At 49.0% G+C, this 26860-nt stretch overlaps 2 protein-coding genes and 1 long non-coding RNA gene across 3 annotated transcripts in view; 1 reads left to right on the forward strand and 2 right to left on the reverse strand.

The window, feature by feature from the left end:
- Window positions 1–1301: 1301 nt before the first annotated feature.
- Window positions 1302–7337, reverse strand: ALDH4A1 (aldehyde dehydrogenase 4 family member A1). The gene is made up of 15 exons (XM_062593202.1): window positions 7282–7337; window positions 6814–6910; window positions 6576–6668; window positions 6432–6479; window positions 6029–6184; window positions 5607–5756; window positions 5443–5517; window positions 4591–4778; window positions 3929–4002; window positions 3592–3788; window positions 3168–3215; window positions 2508–2660; window positions 2113–2234; window positions 1704–1822; window positions 1302–1566 (listed from the first exon to the last, which is right to left on the reverse strand). The coding sequence occupies exons 1-15, from the start codon at window positions 7305–7307 to the stop codon at window positions 1454–1456; spliced, it is 1659 nt and encodes a 552-aa protein (XP_062449186.1). The 5' UTR covers window positions 7308–7337; the 3' UTR covers window positions 1302–1453.
- Window positions 7338–7558: 221 nt separating this feature from the next.
- On the forward strand, window positions 7559–8818 carry LOC134150081 (uncharacterized). The gene is made up of 2 exons (XR_009960586.1): window positions 7559–7649; window positions 8074–8818. It is a non-coding gene; the product is annotated as an uncharacterized LOC134150081 (long non-coding RNA).
- A 3637-nt stretch (window positions 8819–12455) lies between these two features.
- Window positions 12456–26860, reverse strand: part of IFFO2 (intermediate filament family orphan 2) — a 37968-nt gene continuing 23563 nt past the window's right edge. Inside the window, exons 2-9 of the mRNA XM_062593305.1 lie at window positions 26390–26450; window positions 25963–26058; window positions 23583–23723; window positions 21670–21812; window positions 18597–18717; window positions 15878–15967; window positions 15117–15247; window positions 12456–14384 (exon numbers count right to left, since the gene is read on the reverse strand). Of these exons, the coding sequence (XP_062449289.1) occupies window positions 14279–14384; window positions 15117–15247; window positions 15878–15967; window positions 18597–18717; window positions 21670–21812; window positions 23583–23723; window positions 25963–26058; window positions 26390–26450 (889 nt within the window). The 3' untranslated portion in view covers window positions 12456–14278. The remainder of the gene's footprint in view (window positions 14385–15116; window positions 15248–15877; window positions 15968–18596; window positions 18718–21669; window positions 21813–23582; window positions 23724–25962; window positions 26059–26389; window positions 26451–26860) is intronic.

Genomic DNA, 26860 nt, shown 5'->3' on the forward strand with positions numbered 1-26860 from the left:
GAGAGCCGACGCAGAGCGAATGGATTATTCCGGGTGGGTTTTGCCCGCCTGGCATCACGGCGCAGGCACCAAAATGTCACGTTTGTGATCTTAAATCAGCGAGCGCAACACCCAGGGAGGAGCAGGGGGTAGGGGGAAAGAAAAATCTCATGCGATGATATTAATAATCAGCACAAGGAAGGGGGGAAAAAAATTCGTTGGAGGAAGCAGCTCTTTGCAAGCGATTTGCCAGGTGCTGCGTCCACGCAGATCGGCGAGGTAGGGGGGAGTAGCAGCCAAGCCGGAGCAGCGGATGCGTTTTAAGCACCCGAGCGAAGGGCCAGGGGGAGGCACCGGCGCCAAGGGCGGCCCCGGGGCTCGTCCGCAGCGGGAAACTATGCAGGGCAAAACAGGGGGCCGGCGGTCCTGCACATGGAGGAGCTTGCGCCTAATGCCCGGCCACTGCGAGCTCTGGGTCCTCCGTCTTCGGAGGCCTTCGGCTGACGAGGAATAATTCATCTCCCGAGGCAGCAACTTTGGGGGGTTTTGCTTTAAAAAAAAAAAGAAAAAAGCAAAATTGCTAAAGCTTGGTCCAACACGTGGCATCCCTCTCCCCAAAGCTGGGGGTCCGCAGTGCCACGGTTTAACCGGGGAAACGTTTTAATCCCGGAAAGCAGGAAGCGTCGGTGCTTAGGATAGGTTCTCACCGCTGGACCCATCTCCGGAGGCGCGGGGACGCCCTCCCGGAGCAGCTTCGGAGCGTTACCCGAGGCGCTTCAGTCTGGGAATCTCCCGGCAGGCCTGACCTGGGGGAGCCGGTGTTTTCCAGCGCTGGGGATAAGCCCAGCTTTTTAACACCCTTTCCTGCTTTTAATTCCAGCACTCCTGGCCAGGCAAGAGGGAAAAGTCTGGCGCCTCTCGCGTCGGCCAGGAGGGGGATCGCGATGGCAAAGGCAAGCGGGCGTCGCAGCCCCACTTTTCCAACTGCATCCCGGCTTTCAGCTCCGCTGGTAAGCCCAAAGCCCCTTGAAGAGGCGCGTGGCTATTAAATTAAGCCTTGAAATGAGAGTATTAACAGGAAACTTCTTCCATGTTTGCGTAAGCTTCTATTCCATCACCGGGCATCCCCCTCTTAAGCCGAAATTAGAGAGAAAAATCACATGGCCGAGGCCTTGTCCCTTTGCAGATTTAGGGCAGAACAAGTCGGAGGCAGCTGGGATCCAGCCTTTGCTCTCCGGCCCGGGGTTTCTGGTGCCTGCAGCACGCTCTCACCGTGCTCTGCCCTTGCCAGCGCGCTTACCCCACCAAGAAATCCCAAAGACTTTCTCTTTCTTGAGTTATCCATTTAATAATTCATTTCCCCCCTAAAATAAACCGTAATTTCTTGCGTTACATGTAACTTGCTTTAAGTGCTTTCCAGTGCTCTGTGTGCGTCAAGCGTCAGTAGTACGGGAGCGGGGCCGGGGAGGCGGCGTCACTGCATGTAGGCGTAGCGCCACTCCGTCAAGGGCACGTGCGTCTCCTTGACGGCCTGCGGCGACGTCCAGCGCAGGATGTAGTGCGGGCCGCCGGGTTTGTCGTTGGTTCCTGTTTCGGGAGGAAAAGAAAGCGGCTGCGACAACGAGCCGGAGCAGGTGGGACGCGTCCCGCCAGGCGGAGCGCTCCGACACGAGAGACGTGCAGCGTTCAGCGCTCTCCTTCCCCGCCGGCGTTCTTCCTCTCACCCGAGACGCGGGAGCCTCCGAAGGGCTGCTGAGCCACAACAGCGCCCGTCGACTTATCGTTGATGTAGAAGTTGCCAGCGGCGTTTCGCAAGCGCTTCCTCGCTTGCTCCACGATGCTCCTAGGAGGAAGGGAAACAACCGGCTCAGCCCGGCGCACGGAGCAGACCGGACAAGATTGGTGCAATCAAACACACTGCATTTTAAACACGCTCCAAGGAACGTATGCGCTCGGCACTTGATTTAAGTTTGTCCTTGCTGGGTAGTGCAGAGCGCGGGGCTCCGAGCAACGCTGCGCCGCCGAGGTGGCCACCCCATGCCGTGGCTGGCCCGCGGATTGACCCGCTGTCTCAGCGCGCCGCAAGGCAGCGGGACGCGAACGCGCAGCGTCCAGGCCGATTTTGGCACTTACTTCTCCCGGGCGAAGACTGCCCCCGTGAGGCCGTAGGGCGTCGTGGTGTCGATGAGCTCCAAGACGTCCTCGTACTTCTTCTCCGGGTAGACGTACACGGTGAGCACCGGCCCAAAAATTTCCTGCGGGGTAAAAAGAGAGGTGTTCAGACAGCAGGGAGAACTTCCCCATGCGACCCACAGCCTCTGAAGCTGGAGGGCTTCGGAGCAGCGGGCGCTTCGGCGCTCAGCTAAAGCCCCGGGGGTAGAGGAAAGTCCCCGCAGCACCTTATGGCGGTCAACTTGCTGCGGTGCCCAGCAGCCACCTGCGGCTGGGGGTCTGCGGCCTCTTTCTACACCTTTACTGCTGTTTCTTCCCCCCCGGCCCTGCGCAAGCTCCCACCGAGCTGCCCTCACCTCTCTCATGATAGGATCCTTCGGGTCTTTGCTCTCCACAATACACGGCTCCACGAAATACCCGACGCTGTCGTCGCAGCCGCCTCCGGCCAGGATGCTCAGATTGGAGGACGTCTTGGCGTGCTCGATCCATTTCTTTATACGGGCGAAAGACTGAGAAAAAATAAAAATAAAAATAGAAGCCTGTGAGTTTGGGGGTCTCTGCTCTCCAGGAGCGGGGCTGCGGCACCGCGGGCGATCGCTATGCTGCTCCAAGCTCTCTTCCAGCTCAAGAGGGCTGGGATGAAACCAGCCTGAGAGAGGCAGCAGCTGCGGCATGGACACCAGGCCAGGGAGGAAGGACTCCCTGCTAAGGCACCCAGCGAAGGCAAGCAGGCAGCGAGGAGGAGAGGACTGTGGTGTCCAGGTAGTTTCCTACACTGCTGGGAGCCAGAGATGCCGTCCCAGAAACGACAGTTTCTCCCCTGAAAAGGTACTTTTCAAGAGGGGCAGCAACAAAGCGAGGCAATACTTCGGGAAGGAGAGAGAGCTCCCACGTCCCTATCGCCGCCGCTGCGACTAAGCACCGACGTTCGCGCTTCACCCAAGGCTTAAATAAAACCACTGAGCCGAGGGGCCGACGTGCGCCGCCGCCAGCGGAAACGGGACGCTCGTGCTTACCTTGTCGTCAATCACCGCGGAGAAAAACGTCCCGAAGTCCTGGACGGGCTGCGGGAGGAAAGAAAGGAGAACATGCAAGGGCCGCGCTGCGCCAGGAGGGTAACTCCGAAGCAGGGAGCTGAAATTCCCCGAATTTCCCACCCTGACACACAGAGGGGGGCAAGCTACTGCTTTTCAATTAGTCTGCAGCGTTCGGTGACTTGCACAATCCTTCCCGCAGACACTGGCTACAAGTTAATTTTTAATCACTAAAAAAAGATGACGGGGGGGGGGGGGGGGACGGGACAGAGGGCTGTGTGGGGGGAGAAGCAGTGGATAAAAAGCTTGGTTCAATAGGAATTAGTAGCCAGTTACCGCAGTCTCTAATCCCATCAACCACCCGCTGAGCCGCAAAGCCCTTCAGCAGCCCGGCAGCTCCACTCACGTCTCCCACTTTGATCTTCTTGTGCTCCTCCAGCAGCTTCTCTTTGATCTGGGGCCACAGCGAGTCCGGGGCGTAGAGGCGGGAACAAGCCGAGCATTTTTGGCCGCCGTACTCGAAGGCCGAGCGCAGGGTCCCGTTCACCACGCTGGACACGTCGGCCGAGCTGTGCACGAGGTGGAAGTTCTTCCCGCCACACTCTGGTCTCCGAGAGGGGGAGGAAAAGGAAGCAGCGAGCGAGGAGTTTGTTCCGGCTGCACGAGCCACGGCCGGTCCCAAACTCCTGAGCACCTCTAAGCGCCCGGCGCTCGGCCTTGGCCGCCCTGCGCCCCCAAATTACCTCCAGCCAGACGCGGGAAGTTGCGGTACCGGTCCAGGTTCTCAGACACCTGCTTCCAGAGGCGCTTGAAAGTCCTGAAAGAGGAAAGAGGAGCTGGTTAGAAAGCTCGTGCATTTGCATGCCACGGGGAAGGTGGAAAAGGCAGCTCCGGGTCTCGGCCCGGCTGCAGAGGAGCCCGTGCCGAATCCACAGGCCCATCCCCGAAGGACCGACCGGCCTTCCGGGCGATGCCAGCCAAGAACAAGGCCCCAGATACCAAAGCAACGGGCACTACAGACCACCCCGAGATTTCCAAATGTAAGAAACAGCTACATGTCACAGGGCAGAATAAAGAAGTTTCCTGCTCTTCTCCTTCCCCCCCCTTCTTTGTGGTTCTTACTGTGACAAACCCCTTGGCTGCAAAACAATAAAAATGCTAATAAACTCCCACCAGGAGGCACAGCCGCTAATACTAATTTATGAGCTTCCCACCTTTAAAGCACGACGCTCATCAGACCATGTCATTTGCCGGTCGAGCTGGGCCCCGGCGTTTAATAGCCCGTGATCGCCCTTGGGAGCGACGCTCCGGGGCGCTCGGAGACGCTAACGCACCCTGAAGCACCGGCAGGGCGCGACTTGGCAAAATGCCCCGGGGCAAAGCAGGCCCGCGCCGGCACGCTTACGGCACGCTGCCGGTGAAGTTGAGCCCGCAGAAGTGCTCGGAGGCGGTGACGGTGTCGCCGAAGACGGGCCCGTCCGCCGGCACGAACTGAACGACGTTGGGAGGCAGCCCGGCTTCGAGGAGGATCCTGTACACGGCGTAGCTGGAGAGCATGGCAGTGTCGCTGGGCTTCCACAGCACCACGTTGCCCTGGAGCGAGAGGAGAAAGTCAGAGCACCCCGAAACGCGCCCCGGTGCCACCAGCTCGGGGCGCCACGGCCCAGGCGCGTCCGCCGAAGTCCATCTCGCCGCCCGCGGCGGACAGGATCGGAGCAGCGACGCCCTTGGCGGAGATGAGGGCGCCGGGGCTGCCCGGCCAGCGGAGCGGTGCGGCGACCGCGCCGGCCCCTGGCGCCGACCGCAGCGACCCGTCCGCTCAGCCATTGCCGGGGCACTGATTAACATCCGCCGATTAATAAATCACCGGCGTCTCGCGACTTCGATTCCAGGTGCCGCAGGCCGGGGAGCTCCCCGCGTGCATCTGCTCCCCGTCACCCCCGCAAAAACAGATTTCCCAGCTCCTGTGTTAGCTTCACCCTCTTCCTTCGCTCTCCCCATTCCTCCCTTCCAAAATTCATGGGTTCACGTGCTGCATCTTGCATTACCGTGAATTAAAAGCTTGGTGCACTCCCACATCTCCTGTCGCTAGCACAGGGCACTGCTGCGGCAGGGGACCCCTGGGCACCAGGATTAAATCTGAGCTCCTAGTTAGCAAAGGGTTCAGGACAGGGTTTTGACCCGAGACTCGGGCCAGGGCCCCTCTCGTTGCTCCGGCTCGCCTCCAACAGAGGCGGACACCCGCTGCGACGCTCACCATCAAAGCCGGAGCGCCAGCCAGGTTCCCGCCGATCGCCGTGAAGTTGAAGGGAGAGACAGCCGCCACGAAGCCCTGCGAGACGGGGGGGAAAGGGCCCGGTGAGGCGGCGGGCAGCGCGTTGGCTCCAGGCTGGGCCGGGAGCTCCGGCGGCCTCCGCTCACCTCCAGCCCCCGGTAGACCATGCTGTTGGTGCTGGCGCCCGCGCTGAGCGGCTGGCTGCTCTCCAGCTCCACCGCGTACTTGGCGTTGAAGCGGAAGAAGTCGATCAGCTCGGCGGCCGCATCGATCTCCGCCTGGATGACCGTCTTGCCCTGCCGGGGAGGGAGAGCAGAAGAACGAAATGGAGGAGCCTCCTCCGGGCCCTCCGCGGGCGGTTTTCCAGCTTCCCCCACGCCACGGCTGCTCTCGGCCGCGCGAGCCTTCTCCCGCGGGAAAGGGGGCCGCGGTCCGCGGGGGGGCTGCCACGCCACCCCGCGCCCCCCTCGTCCTTGGCGAACAGGGAAGAGCCCAGCGACAGGCGCTTCCGCCCTTGCAGCCGTTCGCCACCGGCAGCTCCTCTCGGCCGCCCCCGGCCCCCTCCTACCTGCCCGACCATGGTTTTGGCCAGCACTTCCGCTCGCCGCGGGCCGCTCAGCAGCTCAGCCGCCTTGAGGAAGATCTGGGCCCGGTCCCCGACGGGTTTCAGGTCCCATTCGGTCCTCGCCGCCACAGCGGCGTTGATGGCTTTGTTAATGAGCTCCTGCAGAGCAGAGGGGGACAGCGGCGATGCCGAGGACCCGCGCGCAAAGTCGCCGCAAGCCCCTTCCCACCACGACCTCCATCCTGCGGCTCCCGGCGGTGATTCCGTCCAGGATCCCTGGGATTGGGAAAGCCAAGATCCTCCCCCGCCATCCCCCTCCAGCGCAGGGGAACCCGTAGCTGAGGCGCCTCGTCACCCCGCTGGTGTCCGGCCAGGCCACCGCAGCTGCTGTCCCAGGCGCGCTCACCTTGTCGGCATAGCAGAACTTGGCCACCTTGTGCGAATGATTGAACGGCTGGAAAGAGAAGGAAAAAAAACCTCCGTCATTCCCGCGCCAGCGCGCCTCCCCGTCGTGCCGCTTCCAGGCGGGCGGCTCTTGCCCCAGGCTCACCGAGAGCTGGTACCGCACGGCGGATGTCCACACCTCCTCTCCGCCGACCACGCACGGGACGGCTTCGGTCTTGCCCCTCAGCTCGCCGAGCGCCTGGCGGGGCAACGGCAGCGCGTCAGCGGCCGCCGCCGCCCCGCCAAGCCCGGCGCCACGTTCCCTTCGCCCTCTTCGCCCCGACGGGCCGAGCAGGAGCCACGGCTGCAGCGGGCCCCAAAGCGCCTCCCGGGCGCGGCGTTACCTCCAGCAGCGCCGCTCGCTCGGGGCTCCCGGGTCTGAACTCCAGGACGGGCTCGTTGGCCACCTCGCCGGCGGCGGAGCGGTGCCGCCACCTGCGCCTAGGGCGAGAGCGACGCTCAACCCGCCGCCCCGCGCCGCCGTCAGCGCTCAGCCCGTGCCTGCCCGGCGAAAGCGGCCGAGCAAGCCCAGGCCGGCCCGGCGCGGCGCGGCACAGCCCGGCGCGGCGCTCCACCGTGCCGGGCTGCGCGTTAGGGGCGGCCGCCGCACGCTACGCGTTTGCCAAACGCTGCGCGGCCTCAAATCACGCGTCCCGAAAGGGGTTAAAACGCCCCCGACCCCGCCGCGGAGCGGTCGCGCGAGAAAAAGCCAGAAACGGGCAAAGCCGGCGGGGAAACGGCGTTTCGCCACGCCGCGAACCGCCGTTTTGCAGCGAACGGGCCCGGGCCGCCGCCGCCGCCGCAGGACTCACCCGACGCTGCGCAGCGCCCGCCACATCGCCGCGCCGCTCCCACGGCCCCGCGCCCACGGCCCCGCGCGCGCGCCGCCGCCGCCGCCCCGCCGCCGCGCGCCGCTGCCCACGGCCCCGCCCCCTCCCGCCGCCAATGGGAGCCCGCCTGCCTCCCCCACCCCCCCCCAGCCCGCGCGGGCGGGCGCGCCTAACAGAAAGCGAAAGGGGAAACCGAAAACAAATAGTAGTAAAAAAAAAAATTGCCTCTTCCTGGCGCCCGGCGGCGCGGGCGGGCGGCTGCAGCCTCCTCGCGCCTGCGACCGGCGGGCGAGGGAGGAAGCGGCCAGCTGAAGGCGGCGAGGCCGCGGCTTTTAAACGGCATAATAACAGTAATAATAATAATAATAATAGTAGTAGTAATAATAATAATAATAATAATAATGGGGGCCTTCTTAAGGGGTACAGCGCAGGGCCCTGCTAGCCCCGGGAGGGGCTTGTTGACGCAGAGCGGCGGGGCAGCACCGGCCGCTTTTTTGCGGATGGCACTCGCGTTTTCCGAGCGTGTGAACGCTTTGGGGCTGTTAGGAGCCCTTTGGCTCTGGAAGGGGGGCCCGGGGCTCGGCCCCGCTGGCAGGGGGGATCCGCTGCGGGGACACGGGGGAGGGGGGCACGGGAAGGGCCCCCCCAGCTCTTCCCCAACCGCGGAGCCCCGAGGGAGCGTCGCTCGGACCCGGCGCCGTGCAGCACGGGAATGAACACGCGCAGACGAGCACCAGGAGTTTGGCATTTATTTTTTTTTTTCCTCGTAACCAGAGAAGTACTGTAACCCGTTTTCCTCGACGAGCGTCCGAGCGGAGAAGCCCGTTCAGTCCGCGACTCGGCGATCGACCGTTCACACTTCGGAGTTTACGGATCGGGCCCCCAAGGATGAACCAGGACGCCGGCGCCTCTCCGGGAGCGGGCTGGCGGCAGCGAGCGGGGGGCCGGGGAGAGGACGCGGCGGCGCCGGCGGCTGGACGCCGGCCCTCGAGCGCGTGGGCTTTTTGGCACTGAAAGGGAAAGGGAGGTGATCGGCAGGGGCTGCGACGCTCTCGCTGCGCGTCTCCGGGTGCCCCTTCCGACGGGCTGAGCTCGCCGGGGGCACCGACGCTCGGCCCGCTTCCAAACGCCAAGGACGGACTTCAAGGCGGGGGAAACGGATTTAAATCCGAACTCGGGGCAAGGGACCGCAGCTCTTTGGAGCAAGCTCAGGAACTGGTTCATCCTTGGACCTTTCCTTACCAGAGATCAAATAGCGTTATCAGTTAAGTCTTTTTCTTTAAAAGAAGCTAATATACAGAATATAAAGCACAATATTTACAACAGTACGGTAAACAGGTTCATTTCCACACTGATCAGTAGTCTGTTTTCATGTGTATAAAACAAATTCTTACATGACCTAAGAAGAACGGACAGGAAGTGACGTGGCGTGGGAGAAGATGAATCGATATCCTCCATTTAAACACTTTAAATAATAAATAACCTTTTTTTTTTTTTTTTTTTTGGCAGAACCGAGCTACATACACGTTAGCCACAGGTAATGTGTTTCAGAGACTAAATTGCGTGTTTCTTCCGGTGAGACCACATTACACAGGAAGTGCGTCTACAGTGACCAAGCTTTTAATCATCCTAAACCCTTTCTAATTAAGAAAAAAAAAGAAAAAAAGAACACTTTTAGGATTTTAGATTAAATCTACTTAGGGATTGTCAGTTCAGGCAGCCAACAAACCACACTAATTAGGCTTGCAGCACCGCAGTACCGGAGCCTTCAGCCACAGGAACGACACAGACCGTCAGCTGCAAAGCCCTCCGCGACGCACCCTGGGGTTTTCCTTCAGCGTTAACATCTTCATTTCCTCGGCGCGCTGACCCAGCCGGACGTAAAAGCACCCCCCGTCCCTCGCTTACAGAGGGGTTCAGCGTGGGAGTGCCTCAAACTGGACCGGAGGGAATCCAGATTTCAAGAAGCATCATCAAATTGCCATTTCTTATAATTTTTGCTTCTTCAAAAGAAGCAGCTTGAAAGGCTTCTGCAAGTGCAGAAGCGTCTCAAGACACTGAACTACACACAAAAACAGGCACAAAAAAAGAAAGCACGTGTTTATTCACTACTTTGCCAGACTCGTGTTCAAGCCTTCAGCGTTCCCCCCTCGCGCTCTCGCTAGAAGCGGGCTGGCAAGGAGCAGAATTTACAGTTTGGCCGGTAGCATTTCTAGTTCACCTTTAAACCCAGTGCTTTTAGCACAAGGATACTACGCGTTGCCTTAACAGGGCGCTTAAAACTCAAACCGGTTCAAGTTCCATTTTAATAAAAGCTTCAAGTCGGGCATTTAGGTGACGTAACACTGAAGGAAAACGTTTTAAAACCTGTGTGTTCCCCTCCAACCCAAGCCCTGGACCAGCGCAAGAGAATCCAAGCCCTGAAGTCCCGAAGCAAAAATGCTGAAAATCCTCATGAGGGCATTACACGACGGAACACGGCACGGGAAGAGTCCGGTCCCTCTCGTTACACAGCGTTTTCACTGCTTACTTGTTTTGCAGCAAGTCTCACGTTAAACGCTCGACTCTATAACGAAGCGCTCACAAACACGAAGCGCAGTCAAAGACTTCCCAGCCTTGCAGGTCTCTTCGTCACACGTCGCAGGCACAAACATTCTTCTCGTCTTTCCGGAGCCAAGGGAAACATAAGCAAACTGCTGCTTTGTAGAGACTGCAGTGCTGCGGCACGGCTGTGAGCACCCACCTACCACCGCTGCTTTCACTCAGCCCGCCTCGGGCGGCGACAGAGCTGGTATTTTTGCTGGCAGGAATAGTCATGCCAGAACATCTCTTACGAGAGGGAAACAGCGTTCGGTCTAAACTCCAGCACAATTCTGCCCCGTTGCTTTGTTTCATCGCAGGCAAACGCAGGTTTTCGTCCAGCCAGGTAAGACCCAAGTTTCACTCCAGGCCTTATCACCTGCAGTCAGCAGAGCAGATCGGTCCTTACTCACCCTCTAGCAGAAGGCCTGGAAATCAGGGGGGGCCAAAACCGGGGAAACGGCGACAGTTCTGCAGTGACAGAAAAGCTGGTGACCGGGCGCCTGTTCCCCTCTCGCGACGGGCGGGTGCGTCACAGCCAGGCCTGCGCTGTCGCTTGAAACCGCTTGAGAATCTGGAGTCTCGTCAAAGCAGAAGATACTTTACAAGGGAATAATTGTATTTGCTAACAGAAATCCGTTTGCACTTTAAAAACCTCTAATAAAAATAGAATATATACTGTGGTATTTATAAATACATTACACATTTAGCTTAGTTCAATTCCATTATATGCCCCCCCCCCAAAAGAAACTTTTTAAAACAATTTTGATTTTTTGTCGTCTGAACTAATACGATAGTTACTAAATCCTTGAAAAATGGTTGTATCATATGATTCTTTGGACGGTTTTGAACAACATGCATCCACAAAAGCAACTGCCATTTGTGTACTGAAAACATTTTGTACAAATCCATTTTAGTAATTTGATCTATTATTACACTGCTAACAAGCAAAAAAATTTGCTTCCTTGAAATCCCCTTTTAAAAAATGAGAAACAATGAGGAGGATTTTCTGATTAGAAGTCTAAAAAAGTGTCAATATGACACCGCATTAAGAATAGAAAACAAAAATAAAGTATTTACAGCTTTACAAAGAAAAAAAAAACAAAAAAGAGGTCACCAAAATCATTTCCAGCATTTTCACAATTTTTTTCTGGCAAGCGTTTGATCTGGTTGCTACAGAGTGGTTAAACGCAAACAGAACAGGACCACTGTCGGTTAAATCAGCAGCATCACTTGAGACTAAACTAACCAGAAACTTGCTAGGGAAACTACCAAGCAGCAACCCCCGTAACTCCCAGAAGGTTGACCACCAGCTACTAAGTCCTATACAGCCTAGAGGAAAATAACCCCCCCCAATCCCAGGTATAAAAACATCTTTTCTCTTCTTAAAGCTGATTACATACGGTTATAAGAAACGGACACCAACCACCACGGTAATTTACCATCGTACACATCACCATCATACACATTATTTCTATACTCTTCACTACAGCCCCACATCCCTTACACTTACGAACAAATGCAGCCCCCTTACCGATGCTCCTCATAATTATGGCTATGAGATTAAAAACTGTAGGTTACGGATAACATACTGACAGCGGAACACCCACTTCCTCATTTGGCTCACACTGTCCAACTGAGCATATTCTTTCCTACCTCAACATACCAGCTGCTAGTTTCAGGAACACTCAGCCCTCTCCCTACTAGGACACTGAGTTTTAAAGAAATATAATAATAATAAAAATAACCCCCCGCAGCTAAGCTGGACGGCTGTTCAAATCGCTCGGTGTCTCCAGTACCAAAGAGCACTTTGTAATCTGAGGACAGCCGAAGGACAGCCTCCGAGGCGGCTGACTCGCCGGGCAAGCAGATCGCTCAAAGGATGCCTCCGCCGAAAGCCCCCAAAGCACTACAGACGTTCAGCTTTGGCGGACGGGTTTCTCAGCCTCCTGAGAAACGACACCTTTAGCAGCTGCAGTTCAAACAGGCTCGGTAACCGTAAGAATACTTGAAGGAAAACATGCAATCCTGGTCCCCTCAAAAAAACCCAAGAAATACCACAGCTGGTATTTCTTGCCCCTGCCCACCCACCCCCCAAACTTGCAGCCTTAATGAACATAGCATTTACCACTTTGGCCACATAAAAAAATAATAGGAATGAGCACTTTGGAATAAGGTTTCTTCTTCAGAGAAAAGTTGTATCTATGGGATGAAATGGGCTTTGAAAAAGCCCCTAACGGACAACACAAGAACCATGAAGTTACTAGCTACTCTATGAATAACTGCACCGAGTATTTCAAACGGCAAGGAAACCCCAAGAACATCCTTGAGTCTCTTTTTTTTATGGACGGAAGTCACTGACGGATCACTGTGGATCCAGATGGATCATCGTAATTCTCTCCATTCGGAAAACCACAGGGAGCCCATCTGACCGGCGGGGCCTAAAAGCACCGTCGTGTCTCAGCAGGAGATGGATCAAAGCCCAGAGGAAAACTGCGGGCAGCAACGCACTACGCTCACGTCGAGGGGACCGTTTCACTCCCGCCACGACAGCGCCCGCGGGAACCCTCCGGCATTTCGCCCGGCAGGACGGAGAGGCGCCTTCTGCCTGGAAACGCACCATCATCCACTGAAACACTCGGGCCCTTTAGGAAGGAAGCAACGCTGGTCAGCCCCGGCTGCTTGCTTACAAAGCAATCCCACTGATCGCAGATCAATAAGTGGGAGAGGCTTAGAAACAAAACTCAGGAAGCTAAAACGTTGGCCATCTTAGCTCCACAAAACACTGAGAAGGTGCTTTAATCCGGTTTTTCCCTGTCCAGCCTTAGCACTGCTCCTTCCATAACAGTTTCTAAGTTTTCTGGCAGGAAAAAAAAACCCCATACATTTGGTATTTATACTCAAGTCATGCAAGTGCTAGTTAACTCTACAGTAACTTTTAGGCAGTATTAACCGTACTTTCCACCTGGGCCTAAAAAATAACAACAAGAGAAGTGTATTGGCTTAGGTTTACACCCTGTTTTTACCTGGCTGAGGTGCTACAACTCCCCTTAATGACCATAAACAGCCTGTTCATGCCAGAGTTCCCTCTGTTACCAAGTAATCAGACTTCTGATGCTGCTTTCTCTGGTTTCAAAAATACAGAGAGACTGACAAATAAAGCCCAGGTCTTCTCACTTTCTCACAGAGAAAGCACATGGCTCTTCTTCCCTAATTCTAGGACAGCAGTAGTTTGGGATTCATTTTACTACGCCCTAAAAAGGATTACAGTATTTTCTGATTTCCAGCTTCTCTGAAGAACAGTGGTCTGGAACTCTCCCAAAGTCCCGTCTCAAGCCTACATCTATAGCATGGCATGTCAGTTTATCCTGATGCTTTGACTATCCCACTCTAAACATCATGAAAGCAGCAAAAAATGTAGTTATCTCCCAGTCAAAGTAAAATCTGCAAACATTACAGTAAAAAAAGAAAGAAAAAAAAAGAAAATACTGGGGGAACCGAAGGGCTGATTCCCCTCATAATCCAATCACTGGAAACAAAGGCTTTGTAACAAGACATTCCTCCTCAAAGGAAGCTCTACAGATAACTAACATGTGCAAATGTGGTTTTAGCTTTCCTTTCCCCAAGAGATAACTGCAGCCCAGCAAGGACCAAACATTCCATATAAATAAGGCGAGCTTTTTTTTGCATAGTAGTTTATCAGTGATATTCCCACCCCACTGACCCCTCCTTTTGCCACCCGCTTTGCCACCGAGCTGAGACCTGCTTTGTCGGATTCTCGAGTTTAGCAGAAAGCTTGTGCAGATCTCAAAAGCTCCTTCACCCAGAAAGATGGAATGAAGAAATTCCTTTAAATACTGTATAGCTGCTTAATCCTAAAAGCTCTCTCTAAACCCACTATTATTTTTAAGTGTTTACAGTTCAATTTGGAGGCATTCTTTTTTATGCCAGACATTTTTAATCATACCTTAATTGTCCTGGATTCGCTTCTCAATTTGCCAGTGTTCCTTTTGCCAATCAGTGCAGCAGTTCAATAAAACCATAAGCTTATTGAAATACCCAGAGCCTTTGCAGCACCAATCTTTGCTGCTGCCAGATTTTTTTTATAATATTTTTTATAAAAACACCTGCTATTAGTATTCCACTGGAGCTCAAAGTGGCTCAGCTTGGGGCAAAGGCACAATTAAAACACCATGTTTTCTTACAGGACTCTGCATTTATGATTTGTATAACAGTAGAAATTTACAGCACCAATCCTTGGGTGGGGTGGGGATGCGTGTAGGAATGAGTCCTTAGAAACCCTGTGCACGGGCTTAAAAGTCTTTTTTCCTCCATCCATGTATTGTTTTTTTAATCTTTTCTCAAATTTTCCCTTTCCCTGGAATGCTCCAAATACGTATCAGCTGACCATGGGTTCCACATCCGCCTCTCTGTCCAACTCGTCCTGAATTTCATCTGTGTTTCCTGAGTCGCTGCTGGCTACAGAGCTGGGAGATGGAGAATTCCTGTAGAGAAATTCAGAGATAGGTTGAGACAAAGAACTAAATGCTAATAACAAAGAAGAAAAAAGAAGTCCTTAAAGAAAAGGTGCTCTTTCACTGTCCCAAACAGTTATGAATATCCCTTATGAAAGAGCAGTTTTGCATTAAGCACCAGTAATAAGCATAAGCATTCCATGGGCTCCCAACCCCACATATGCAACCTGCTATTTAAACATAAAGGCAGCCCAGTGAACATGCTAGTGCAACATAATAGAGAGCTTCAAACTCATGTCGCACCTTGAGAAAAGTTTTTGTTGTTCTTTTAAGCCAGGACAGGAAGGGCAAGTGAGAGGAGAAAAATCCCTCTATGCCATATAAATAGGTTCTCAATATATAAAAAAGAAAAGGTAGAGTTTTTTGTACAAGGCCATAGACAAGGGCTTGGAGGGATTTTTTTGTTCTGTTTTTTTGGGCGGAAGCGGGCAGTTTATTTTAGGGGTGTTTGTTTATTTTAGAATCTAGACAGATTAGGTCTAGATCTAGGACATTTTAGACTAAGCGGTGGTGTTGGCTGAACCCTATACACAATTACAAAGTTTCTTTTAAGACTGTTACTTGTCCCTGAACAAGAAAACATTATCCAAATAACAAACCTTGAGGCAAAACAATACTACTGTCTACTAACAAGGTGTCAGGCAACATACGAGCAAAGTGAGTCTCCGAGGCACCCCAGACAGCACGGTGACCTCATCTTACCTGTCAGCAGAGCCTTTAATAAGTCTACGACAGGTTTCCATTTGTACATCCAGGCCCCTTTTCATACTACACATTTCCATATATTCATGAAGGTGGCGATTCATGTCACTCTTTGCCGTAGCCAGTTCCAGCTGTACGGAAGAAGAGAGAGCGATGAACCTCAGGCGACTTGCTTGCTGCTTCTCCCAGCCTCGTTCTATGTGACACACTGCTGGAGAGGCTAAAACTGCCCGGAGTTGACCCAAAACGCCCGCAATATGCCCTCAAACCTCACTGTTGCCTGCTGTCATCGTAGCCTCAGCTTGTGAAGAGTATTTTAGTCAGAGCTTGACATTGTTTTTAAACACCTCTTGAACTTTTTGCTGCTTAGTATCTTGTTTGTCAACGTGCAGTAAGTAACAAAAGCATGTTCTAGGCAGCACAAAGGTTTTTGAGAAGCTACAGCTGTTTAGCCTGGCAACCTTTGAGAATATTTCTTATAAAGTGTTTCCCAGTGAGATGGTGGGTACCTAAGTCAACTGGGAAAAAAATAGTGCATTTTTTGTTCTCTGTCCTGGAGGTTACAGATTTATGCTTACTCACTAACAGTGCTATATGGAGAGTTGTATTTAGAAAAAATCCCAAGGGTAAGAAAAAGGAAAACACTTCTGCCTTCTTACACATATATACACTCCACCGTGTGTGCATGTGTATCAGAATAACCTCACAGGGTTTTCTTCCATTTAAAACAATATATATTTTGTCATGAATCATTTCCTTACCTCTATTTGTCCTATTGTTTCTTGGTATTCTTTGTCTCTTGTTTTAAAGAAAGATTCTGTTTCGTGAATCAAGTTTCCCAGGTTTTCCTCCTGCAGGAGAAAGAAGGATATAGAGTAATCAGTGAGAAATCATAAAAGGTCCCAAACACCACACAAACCAGTTTGTTCAATCTTCTTCCAGGGATTGTTCTGTTTTCCCCACAACAACGTAACCATTCAACGTTATTTCCTAGCAGCATGATATTAGCACTGTGTTTTAATACAGAGCTGCCTTCCTCAGTTTCTTGAAGAAAAGGCTGCAGACAGCCTAAAAAAAGTGCATGCTCTGTGCGGTGAAGTGGAGTACACAACCATGAGCACGCAAACTTCATTACGTGAGCAATTCATCTGCAGATTGAAGATTCTCACTAAATTCATTCAGAAATACAAGTTCTTATGGTCTTTCATACAAAGTTTTTTTTTTTATGACAAGAAGGAATACTGCTCCATTCAAATGGCACACTAGGTGAAGACACTTTTGTACAGTACGATCACGGCTTTGTACACACAGCTAGAAAAGTCTCTAGTCAAGGATCCTACTGACCAGACTCCAACAATGACACTCAAGTACTTGATGCACACCAAAGAACCCCTCAAAAATATGTATTTTAGTAGGTCTTTTCTGAATCTTTCCCAATGCTGATTTTCAAGTTCCACTCAGAACCAGACAAGTGCCCCAGTAACAGTCTGATCAGTGCACAAAGATGGTAATAGCTCTCTAGACATATTCGATTTTTCCTTGCTTCTGCAGTGACCAACCCACTGCTAACAGCTTTGCAGCGGAAGCTCATTTTCAGATTATACACTATTACTCTCAAGTCCTTCCAGTCTCCATCGTCTTGCACGTATACTCCACGTGCATTGCTTCTTATTACAATTCTTCACGTAACTGCTGAGTAAGACGAGCTCTCTCAAGCACACTGCTGATGGAAACAGTGCACATAAGATCACAGACACGTGGCGTCACCCACCAGAAACACCCTGCTTGGCAACAATACCTCTATTGTCGTTCCTTGGTATCCAGAGCACATAACTTGTGGTCTGAGCTATGAACTCAAACATATAGCACTACTCCACACCGTCAGAGGGACTAAACCAACTGTTTTCTAGTTTAATGATGTCACTATTCGTTCTTTCATGTTATCATCTACCTCACTTTTTTTCAGAAAAAATGTTATTGTCAATTTAATGCAACTGAGGAGCATCAATTATGTCACCATCCTCTGGCCACATCTGTAGCAGATTTATCAGGATCCTACCTGGGATCAGCGTCAGGCTAACCAGCCCATAGTAACAAGAATCATTCCACTTATCCTTTTATATGCAGGAGAGCTTTAAGGAGGAAGGTCATAAAAGAAGGTGGCTAGGGCACTTGCATAAGAACTTGAAAGGAATAAAGCCAGTGGAAGACTCAGGCATGTAAAGCACTATGTTAAAAACCAGGCACAGACTGAGCAGTCTTTATTCTGCATCTCCATCTACAAGACAAATCTACCCTTTCCTTGTATAATTTTCATTTAGAAGGATTTAAGCTTCTTAAAACCTTTAGAGTTTTTGCATGGAAGGTTTGAGTTCTGCAATATTCCTCTGATAACTGTGCTTATACATGCACACATGGGTATATGCAAATAAATCTGTCACTAATTCCAGCGCATAGTTACATGTTATCACTCTGCCACTCGCCCTGCTCACAAGACAACATACAGCTAAGTACACGGCTTTCTGCGGTTCTAGCACTTTTAAATAATCTCTGCAGTTTCACTGTATTCCAGATGATAAACAAATGGCACGAGTAAATTAACGCACCTCTGGCAGCCAACACGAGACAATATTCAGGAGGTTGCTGCCTCAGCATCTTTACACTATAGCGGTGATGGAAGAAAGCAGGATTATTTCTCACCTACTGCTGTCATACTATCCAGTAATGAAATAATAACATCATGTTTAAGATTGCCTGCACAAAGCCAGACCTTGCCATTTAAATCTGTCTTTAGGCCTGTTTAAAAGGGCTCAGGAGTCACTGAATGAGGCAGCATGAAGCCATTAGTTTATTTTGCATGGAATCCTGAGGATTAAAAGCAAGCTGTTTATCATCCACCAAAGCCAGGAGATGCCTAACGGCAGGAAAGACGGAAGCACAAGAGTCACTGGTTCAGAAGCGCCATGAGGTCTTCTGCCATCACAGCCTCTTTGTTTCTGACAGGCCGTTTATAGTTTAATATCATTTAGGGACCATACTGAACTTATTTTTCTCCCCACTAGAAAAATGTGCAGTACCATCCCACATCCTGTGTGCATTATTTCTGTGTCAGTAAAGGTGTGAATGATAATCCACAGAGAAAGCAAGATGCTGTGTGAAGGATATAGGGCTTTAGATGAATAACTGGTTAGGGAGACAGATTGTGTGATGCTTCTGCAACAGCTAAGACACATCAGATCCCTTGACACTCACTTGGTATTTTAAACACTTATTTTAAAGGAGTAGAAGAAATGAAGTTTGGCAAATAAACTGATTGGACAGATCGAAAAGCAACCATAAACAGAAAGCACTAAGAGGATTTGAAATCGAAGCAAGTTTGCCTGGCAAACTAGATCACCAGCCAAATACCCGAAGGCGGAAACAGCTAAAAGAGCAGCTGAAGGACACCATTCCTGCAGAGACCAGTTTAAGGAAACTCACCTCTCCTTGGAGGTCAATCGACGGATTGCAATTTGTGAAGTCTTCCCAGAGTAGCAATGTTTCCTCATTCTCCTCCCATGTTAAACTATCACAGTCGTCATCAAAATCAAAGGTCTCACGTCTGGTAAGAACACAGAAAAAAAGCACGAGGGAAAACAACTCTAGCCCCATTTCCTCAGTCCTTCAGTGATCTTCTACAGGAAAAGACTATGAGAACTGAGTGAAGGAGACAATACAACTGTTGCAAATCTTGGAAGTTTTTAAAGACAGGCTGTGCCGCTGCCTGCAAGTCCCTCGCGCCTGGGCTCTTTGCCACCCCCAGCACAATAAAGGGACCTTGTTAACATTCCCAGTTCAAGAACACACTCTCAGCTTCCACCTCCAGGTGGTGCTGCAAGTTAGTCTCCCCTATTTGCAAAACCACAAAAATTGTTTAAACTATTCTTTTTCTATGTGGGAAAACGAACCCAAATACAGTTTGAGAAATTTTTACAAGAAGTAGCCACTAGAAGACTCCCTGCTGATTTTAATGCTGAAGTTTTGCCAACGTTTTCCCTGCAGCAGTTACAAAAGTTAGCTTCAAGACAGCGATGAAAAAAAGCTGTTCCCCAAAACAACGCACAAAATAATATAAATAATTATTACTGAATTGAACAACAAGAATACTACTAAAACCACTTAAAACTAAGAATAAACACGGGTAGAAGTGGCCTATAACACCGTTATGTGGTCAAGCCTCTGCAGTGCAGCTGGTTGTGCAATTAAGGAAAGTTTCAGAAGGCTCTTGAGTTGCTTCTGGTTTGAACAGAAGCAGAGCCAAGCCCCAGTAGCTGCTTCTTGTCCTTGTTAAGGAAGCCTGACAAAAATCTGAAAATGCTCACAGAAGAAGTCCGCTGATTTCTGAGTGAGGCATTTTTGTTTCTTTAGTTCATTTCCTTTTAAGCAGATAACATCTTGAGCCGGAAGCTGAGTACAACACTGTCTTTAGGAGACTAAAGAGCTTCACAAAAGAGGCAGTCTGTGCCTACACTCAATCTGACTCAAACAAAAAAACACACACACACTCGGACATAAGTGATTCTGCCTTTTGCAATACAATTTGTTCAAATCGGTTTCTTTTCGCAAGAGCTATCTTTGTTAGAGAGCACAAGGACTCCCAGTTCCCGCTGCTGCTTACTTCAGTCACACAAATCGCTCCAAGATGATTGCATTTTGGCTGCGTTTTGCTAAACACTTGGTTCTTTATTAGATAACATGCAAATTGCTTTGAATTTCTGTTAATGAGGCAAGTTGCTCTGCTGTCTGTAAACCCTTCCCTTCTACCTCAAAATGCCCCCAAGCATACTTCAGGTGTGAAATCACCTTCGATAAGCCATGAACACTGATCTAAATCAACCTGCTTCAAATCTATCACGATGATTCCTGAGGTATTATTTTTTTTCCTCTTGTTGAAACCAAGAACTACTGAACTACGTGAAGGTGTCCACCTTTCAGTAACAAAGTTGTTTTACAGACAATTTAAGATACGTTGCGTGGACAATCTATTTGAAAAGATAGCTGGTAGTACAACTGTGTCTTTGTGGCACAAGTAAGAACTGTAAATTTAGTCCAAGGTAAGTTTTAAAATATTTATGTGGTCAGTAATTATCTGCCAACTAGTACAGGACCAGGAGAAAAAAATTTCAATCAGCAAAATCAATAAAAGCTGGTTATCACAGGTCAGGTTTAACAATGCCACTAAAACTTATATGTGTTACCAACCTAGTGGCTAAGCTGGAGCCTCTTGTTTTTCCTAAGAAAAATCAACATGCTATTTGCTGTCATATTGAATTCCAGCAGAGATGAAAAATCTGCATTTATTACACTGAAATCTGGATGCTTTACACTTGACAAAGAGAAATGAGCCTGAGGAAGAAATATTAATAAGTGTCTAACAACATCTAAAACAGGAGTCCTAACAAGAGGAGTTACCTACAGCTTTTGGGCAAAGCATGTCTTCCTCTACATACAAAATTGAGGAGGAAAGAAGTATACATGTACCCTCAAAATAAATCTTCTGGCAACAGCTGACAGTAGAAAGCAGCTAGTGCTCCTTAGAGAGTATCATGTTTACTCTTATGTATTAAATACTGCCCTACATTGTGTGGGAAAGCACTGGGAATTGTTCCCTCTCCCAGCACAGTCACTGCAGAAGCTGGCAGACGGCTTGCGCGTCCAAACGCTCAGAAGGTCAAATCTGCTGCACTGGCTGGGGCTCCCCTTTGCCAAAAGAAAACCGCGGGGATCCCTAGAACTCTCCCCAGCCACCCCGGCATTTCCAGGGCAGAGCAGGACAGCTGCACACATCGCCCACCAGCTTCACAAACCACTATACGTAGCGCCAAGGCGCAGTCTCCTCTTAGCTGCCACCAACCTGCTAACATGCCCATTTCAGGTAAAGCTTTAGGCAAAATAAATCAGGATTCTTCCAATCTGGGAACTGCAGCAAGGTTTACAACACTGATACTCTTGGAATCTATAAACTGTTGTCCTCTGCTACAGCAACTGGTCTTCTGGACACATCCACCACTACCATTTGCCTACAACTCAACTGAAAAATCATGTGAAATACTATAGAAGTTGGTTTTAGTGACAATGTTCTCAATTTCTATCCATTCAAATCAGCTATGAGATTTCAGAGATCTAATATTAAGCCAAACACTCAGGCAAACACTTCCTAGATTTTATATGCTTCTTCTCTTCTTACTGTTATAAGCTATAACAAGGGCAAGTATAAAAGTTTGGCTATATTCTTATATTCTCTATAGTCTCCTTCCTGTTTAAGGGAGGAAAAAAAAATCATTTTTTGTTAATCTTATTTGAACTTCTTGCAAATTTTTGAAAAAGTGCAATGCTGGCAGTTCAGCTCACAGTCAATACTGAGCAGAGAGAGAGAGGGAAAAAAGGGGGAGGGAAAAAAAAGAGAGATTCCTGGACTGAAAACCTTCAGAAATATCTCAGTACTTGAGTTCTGGAATTAAAATCAAGTCTGCACTTCAGAATAAGTTTTCTCCACATTGTCCAAGATACTTACAGCTGATTAAACATACGCTTCATTTCATCGGTGATGTTCAAAGAACAGCTGACCTCATCGTCAGAGAACCTGCCATTCTCTCCATCCTGTTCAGAGAGGTCGTCATCAGATGTTAGCTTGCGTTCTTTCTTCTTGGAAGCCACCTTAATTGGAGAGAAGGGCAATAACTAGAAGGTTCAAATGAGGTGCTGCACCCTGAGGCGCAGAGATAAGAAAGGAACAGCATTAGGTCTGAGTAAATGTAACTGTTCATCAGTTCCCAGGCGATTCAATGATTGCACATATTAAAGACAGAACTGCATCTGTTAATGAGTGGTGAACGAAGAGCACAAGAAAGCAGCTCAAAATGGCAAAGAGCAAAGCAAGCTGCAGGCCACCAGCATTCTACATATGTTTGTATGTTCATTGGCAACAGTCTGTGATCTACCAGAGAACATGCAGAGGTTAGAATGATACAGGGTAAAAGCATAAGCTGGCAAGAAGGCCCAGGCAGCAGGCTTCAGAGTGATGACAGAACTTTCCCTCTCCTGCCACCACCACAGACCCAATGCTTCCACCGTTCAACCACCACAGAAGAGTACAGAAGAAACCTTTCTAGATAGTCTTCGCTTCAGGGTCATTCCCACCCCATAACCAGGGGCATAGACTGCTAGTCTTCAATTTGACAGAATACGGGTTAAGTGAACCATGGAAGTGCCTGGACAACCTCAAAGCAAGTTTACAGATGTGCAGAGAGAACCCAAAGGATATTGCAGCCAAGAACACAGAGGATTATTTCTTCATCTGAGGATTGCGAACATAACAGATATTCACCCAGGTTTACACGATGGTGCCACAGAGTCACAAACACACGGCCCTTTCCAAAGCTACTCTGTTTTTTCATTAATTGGCACGTGAGCCAACCCTTATTGGTATTATACTTCACACTGATCATTTTAACCACTGCATGCTTGACCAAAAGTTTGCTTTGCAGTTACCATTGAGCAGAAAGACACACCAACTCTAGCCAAAGACAAGAAAGAACCTCTAGAAAAATGCAGTGGCTCAACATGTAAGAAAAACAGTTGTCTCCAGTTAGGACGTTTGGATCTATTTCTGGATATAAAACCCAGCAAACATTCAGGTAACTTCACAAGAGCCAAAAAGCACAACCAGTGGAGAGACCACAACCATATTTATAGTGCTTTTTTGTACAGCATTTAGTGCAACACACCCTATATGGCATCATTACACAGAAAAAAATAACCAGACCTATTGAAAGACTGAACAAGACACATTCAGATCAAAGTGGAAGGAAGCTGGGTTAATCACAACTGAAAGTGCAGTCATGACACAGGAACAAGTGCATTAGGAGTTACAGGTTTGTTCTACATAGAGCTGCAACTGCTTGCTTTTGGAGCAAATTAAATGACTTTCTCCAACTAGCACCAAGGAACAAAAATAGCTAAAGGAAAGCAAACTGGATTTTCTAGAGTCACAAAGCAATCATAGCTCCCCACCGTAAATGTGTTATTTCTGGTCACGGAGCCCAAGCCAGAAATAAGAACTTTCGGATGACAGGTCTACAAGCTTAAAACCTCTCGCCTGTGAAGAGAGTAAGTGTGATGAAGCCATTTAAACATAGAACCCTGTAATTTTTTTTTCCGGCATTTATTGTAGACTAGCATCAGACTAACAACCTATCTCAAAGGTCATCCTGAGACTTATTTTAAATACTCTCTGAATTTTGAGATCTCAGTGCTGCAGCAGCTTCTGTAGATCAGAGCTATGCTTGGAAACTGAGGAAGAAGAAAATATGCCTACTTAGAAAAATTTCAAAAAGTTGTGAATGAGCTGGACCACATTCCTCAGCACTGCTCCCTCTTGTCCCCTCACACTTGTCCTACCCTAGGGAAAATTCATGGCCTAATCACCTGGAATATCTTGGAAACGTCTTCAGAGTTGCGCTGCTGCGCTACATCGCACAGCTTGGCTGTGATATCGATTCGCCGACAGATGTCCATGTCCACCTTCATGGCCTTTTCTTGAATCTTTGTGTCCAGGTCTGTCATGGGCTGCAGGAAGGACAGTAGTGATTATCTTCCATTATTATACAGTTCAGGAAAGAAGAGATACCCCACAGTATCTCTCTAACCCCAGGCTATATCATTCTTAAACAATATTAAACTTTGTTCTCCAGGAAAGGCAGTATATGGGCAGTCTAGACAGACCTGAGAACTAGGAATTAACGCTAGTATCCAATTCCAATGAAATTTCTATTCTGAGAGTGATCTGCCACAGAAAAAAAACTTATACTCACCCCCAAAAACTCCTAGATCTGGCAAAAAATGATCTTTTATAGGTCAATAAAGTTTTAAAAATGGAGAGAAAAAAAAACACCTGTTGAGCAAGTGCAGAATGAAATCTAAAAAGCCCATCATTCCCCCATTTCAAACAGGAAAAAGATGTGCCTGCAAGGAGAAGTTGCTCTCAAAACAGAATCCAGGCTACAACAACAACTTTGTACGTGCCACAAAGAAGTAAAGCCAGGGCGTAATCAAAAGAGATCCATGAAAGCCTGTAGCACAAAAAAATAATACTCACACAAAAAATAATACTCATATTGGCATTAAACTGCCTTCCAGCCTACCAAAAAGCCTACACAAAAAACATTTTGTATTGCTTCCCACTGGGCAGCAATTATAAATGTTATTTGTAAGAGATATTATCCCCTCACAGACAATACTGTTGGCTCCTTACGAAGAAATATTGTTATGTAAAAAGGATATTTTCTAGCCTAGACAAAACACGCTCTCTTGGGAAGCATCACCTCAATGACTAGGCACTGCTTCCACTTTGACAAGAAAAGCAGAAAAACTCTTTACAGAGCGTAGAATTCTTTTAAGTACCAAATCCTCTTATGAAGAAATAAAGGAGGTTTTGTTTGTTTTATTTTATTAATTTTTTGACAGGGTTCTTCAGCTAGCGTCAACCACCTTTGGACAAGTTTGTGGGATTTTTGTAAAAAGGCATTCCTAAACACTGAAACACTCTAAACGCTATCCTATTAACTAACTAGGTAAAAGTGATTCATATCAACAGGCAGATAAGAGTCATGTGCCAGCATTTGCTATTTCTCCACCCGAAATATTCAGGCAATGGGATTCAGAACAAGCATCCTCATTGCTTTCCTTAGGCGCTCTTCCACCTTGCAGAGTTTGCAAAGCCCAAAGCACTTTCTCTCAAATTGAAGCGGATGTTCGCGTTTTCCACCACCCCTTTTGTACACACTGACTAACGTTTCTTCCTCAGTGAAAAAAAATCGTAACGGGGATGTAGTCCGGATGCATTTCTCCCTTGCACACTGCCTCTAGCCGAGCAAGCATGCCTGTGTTTTATTAAACCCCAAAAGACGAGACAGCTAACTGCTGACTTTTATATGAACAGATCTAGTGGCCCTGAGAGAACGTACATGAAATCAGGGTGCAGGTTCTGCAAGCTTATGTAGGGCAGAAGGAAACAGTTCTAATAAAGATTAAAAAAATCACAGACTAAATAAGCGTAATAAAAAATCTTCATTATACAACTGGCATCAGCAGCGCTTCAGTCTTACAGGGAAAGGCACCTTAATGCTCACCTGGCTTATTTTTCTGTATACCTGCATGAGCAGATTTTCTCAGTATGTCAAAGACAGTTCTCCTGTCATAGCCTAACAGCCCCCTGAGATTTAAAGGAAAGTACCTATAATGAGATACGAGTGAACTCAGAAAACAGGGTTTGTCTTGTTTTGTTCTGTTTTGAGGTAGAAGCAGCACTGGAAACAAAGCCAGAGCCTGAACTAGTGATACTCGGTTCACCTCTTCAGAGCTTTCATCAACAGGGTTGGAAAACGTATTACAGCATTCCTTTCTGACGTTAACTTCCTGTGTGATTCAGAGCAAACCAAGCCGCCCCCCCCTCGTCCAAAGTACCAGTGGCTGCGCGGTGACTGCACCTTTCACCCTACCATGCGAGTTCTCCAACATTTTTTTCCATGGCTGCAGATTTGAAAGCCAGCACTGCCAGCTGTGGAAAACGGGGAGGGAGGGCAGAGTCCAGGTTATGGGCTAAGCAGCAAGTTAATGCATCTCTACACAGACCGGACAGGAAGCAGGGGAAGAGTGATCTGTCTGATGCATTAAAGGCAGCCGAAACGCTAACTACAAAGCAGCACTCGCTAGGACCATAACCTTTTTATGAATGAAGCCATTTGCATGACACATACATTTCACAAAGGCAGTGGGAGTTGGCCACTCTGCTCTCTGGTGTACTTACATCACTCATCAGACCCTTAAAGACAACAAGTTCTGCTTTCAGTCTCTCAATCTTTTCATTTAACTCCTCCTGAAGGGCTTCCGCTTCCTGCGCTTCCTGCAAGAGAGAGCATGGAAAGAACTAAGAGGTAATGGGACAACACACGCTTCCTCACTTAACCGGATAAGGTGCTAAGGCACATCACCACCCCCTGAACTTCACTTTGTCAGAAAATTCAGCACCTTCCCGCTTCAGCTTCCAAACATTAATGCTATCCTCTAGCATACAGCAACGCACTCAGCTGCTCTAACCGGTAAAGAGATTCTTAACAAAACGACAACGTTTGTTCAAAAGATTAACGGCATACTGAAAGGTGTGGAGAGGAGAAAATCCATGACGTACAAAGCCCAGCTCAGAAGGTACAGTCTATATACTATTCAAAACCTACCTCCCGCAAGGTTTCTACCAAAGATTCCAGACTCATTCTTCTAGTCAGTTCCTCCTCCCACCTGAAAGAGAAAATTTGCAGATAAAGCGTAAACTATTGGGAAAAGAAGAGGGAGAGAAAGAGAGATTTTTCAAGTCACAAGTCTTCTGATAGCTGTAGGATGATGACAGTTATTTCAAACGTCAAGCAGATGGGCTCCCTCACTTGAACACCCTCAAACGAGTAACAGAAGTCTATAAAAGAACAGAAGCTAGATCAGCTTTAATCAGGATCAGCACCCTTCCTGCTCTTGGTATATACATTCACTCTTACTGCAATACTGAAAGAGTAAAAGGTATTACAAAGTTACAAATTATATAATTAAACATCATAATGAAGTATTATTATGTCTGCGTTCATTATTGGACTAAGTGTAGCTTAGTGGACTTAGTGTACCTGGTAGCTCTTTCCATGCACAGAAAGCCTTCAAAG

This window comes from Rhea pennata, chromosome 22 (genome assembly GCF_028389875.1).
Source record: "Rhea pennata isolate bPtePen1 chromosome 22, bPtePen1.pri, whole genome shotgun sequence".
Lineage (NCBI taxonomy): Eukaryota > Metazoa > Chordata > Aves > Rheiformes > Rheidae > Rhea > Rhea pennata.

Bases quoted from the DNA above. Each gene is read 5' to 3' on its own strand.
- ALDH4A1 (XM_062593202.1), bottom strand. From the start codon at position 7,307: ATGTGGCGGGCGCTGCGCAGCGTCGG. The intron at 6,911-7,281 runs GTGAGTCCTGCG...CTCTCGCCCTAG, and splicing joins CGGGCGCTGCGCAGCGTCGG to GCGCAGGTGGCGGCACCGCT. The intron at 2,235-2,507 runs GTGAGGGCAGCT...TTTACCCCGCAG, and splicing joins AGGATCCTATCATGAGAGAG to GAAATTTTTGGGCCGGTGCT.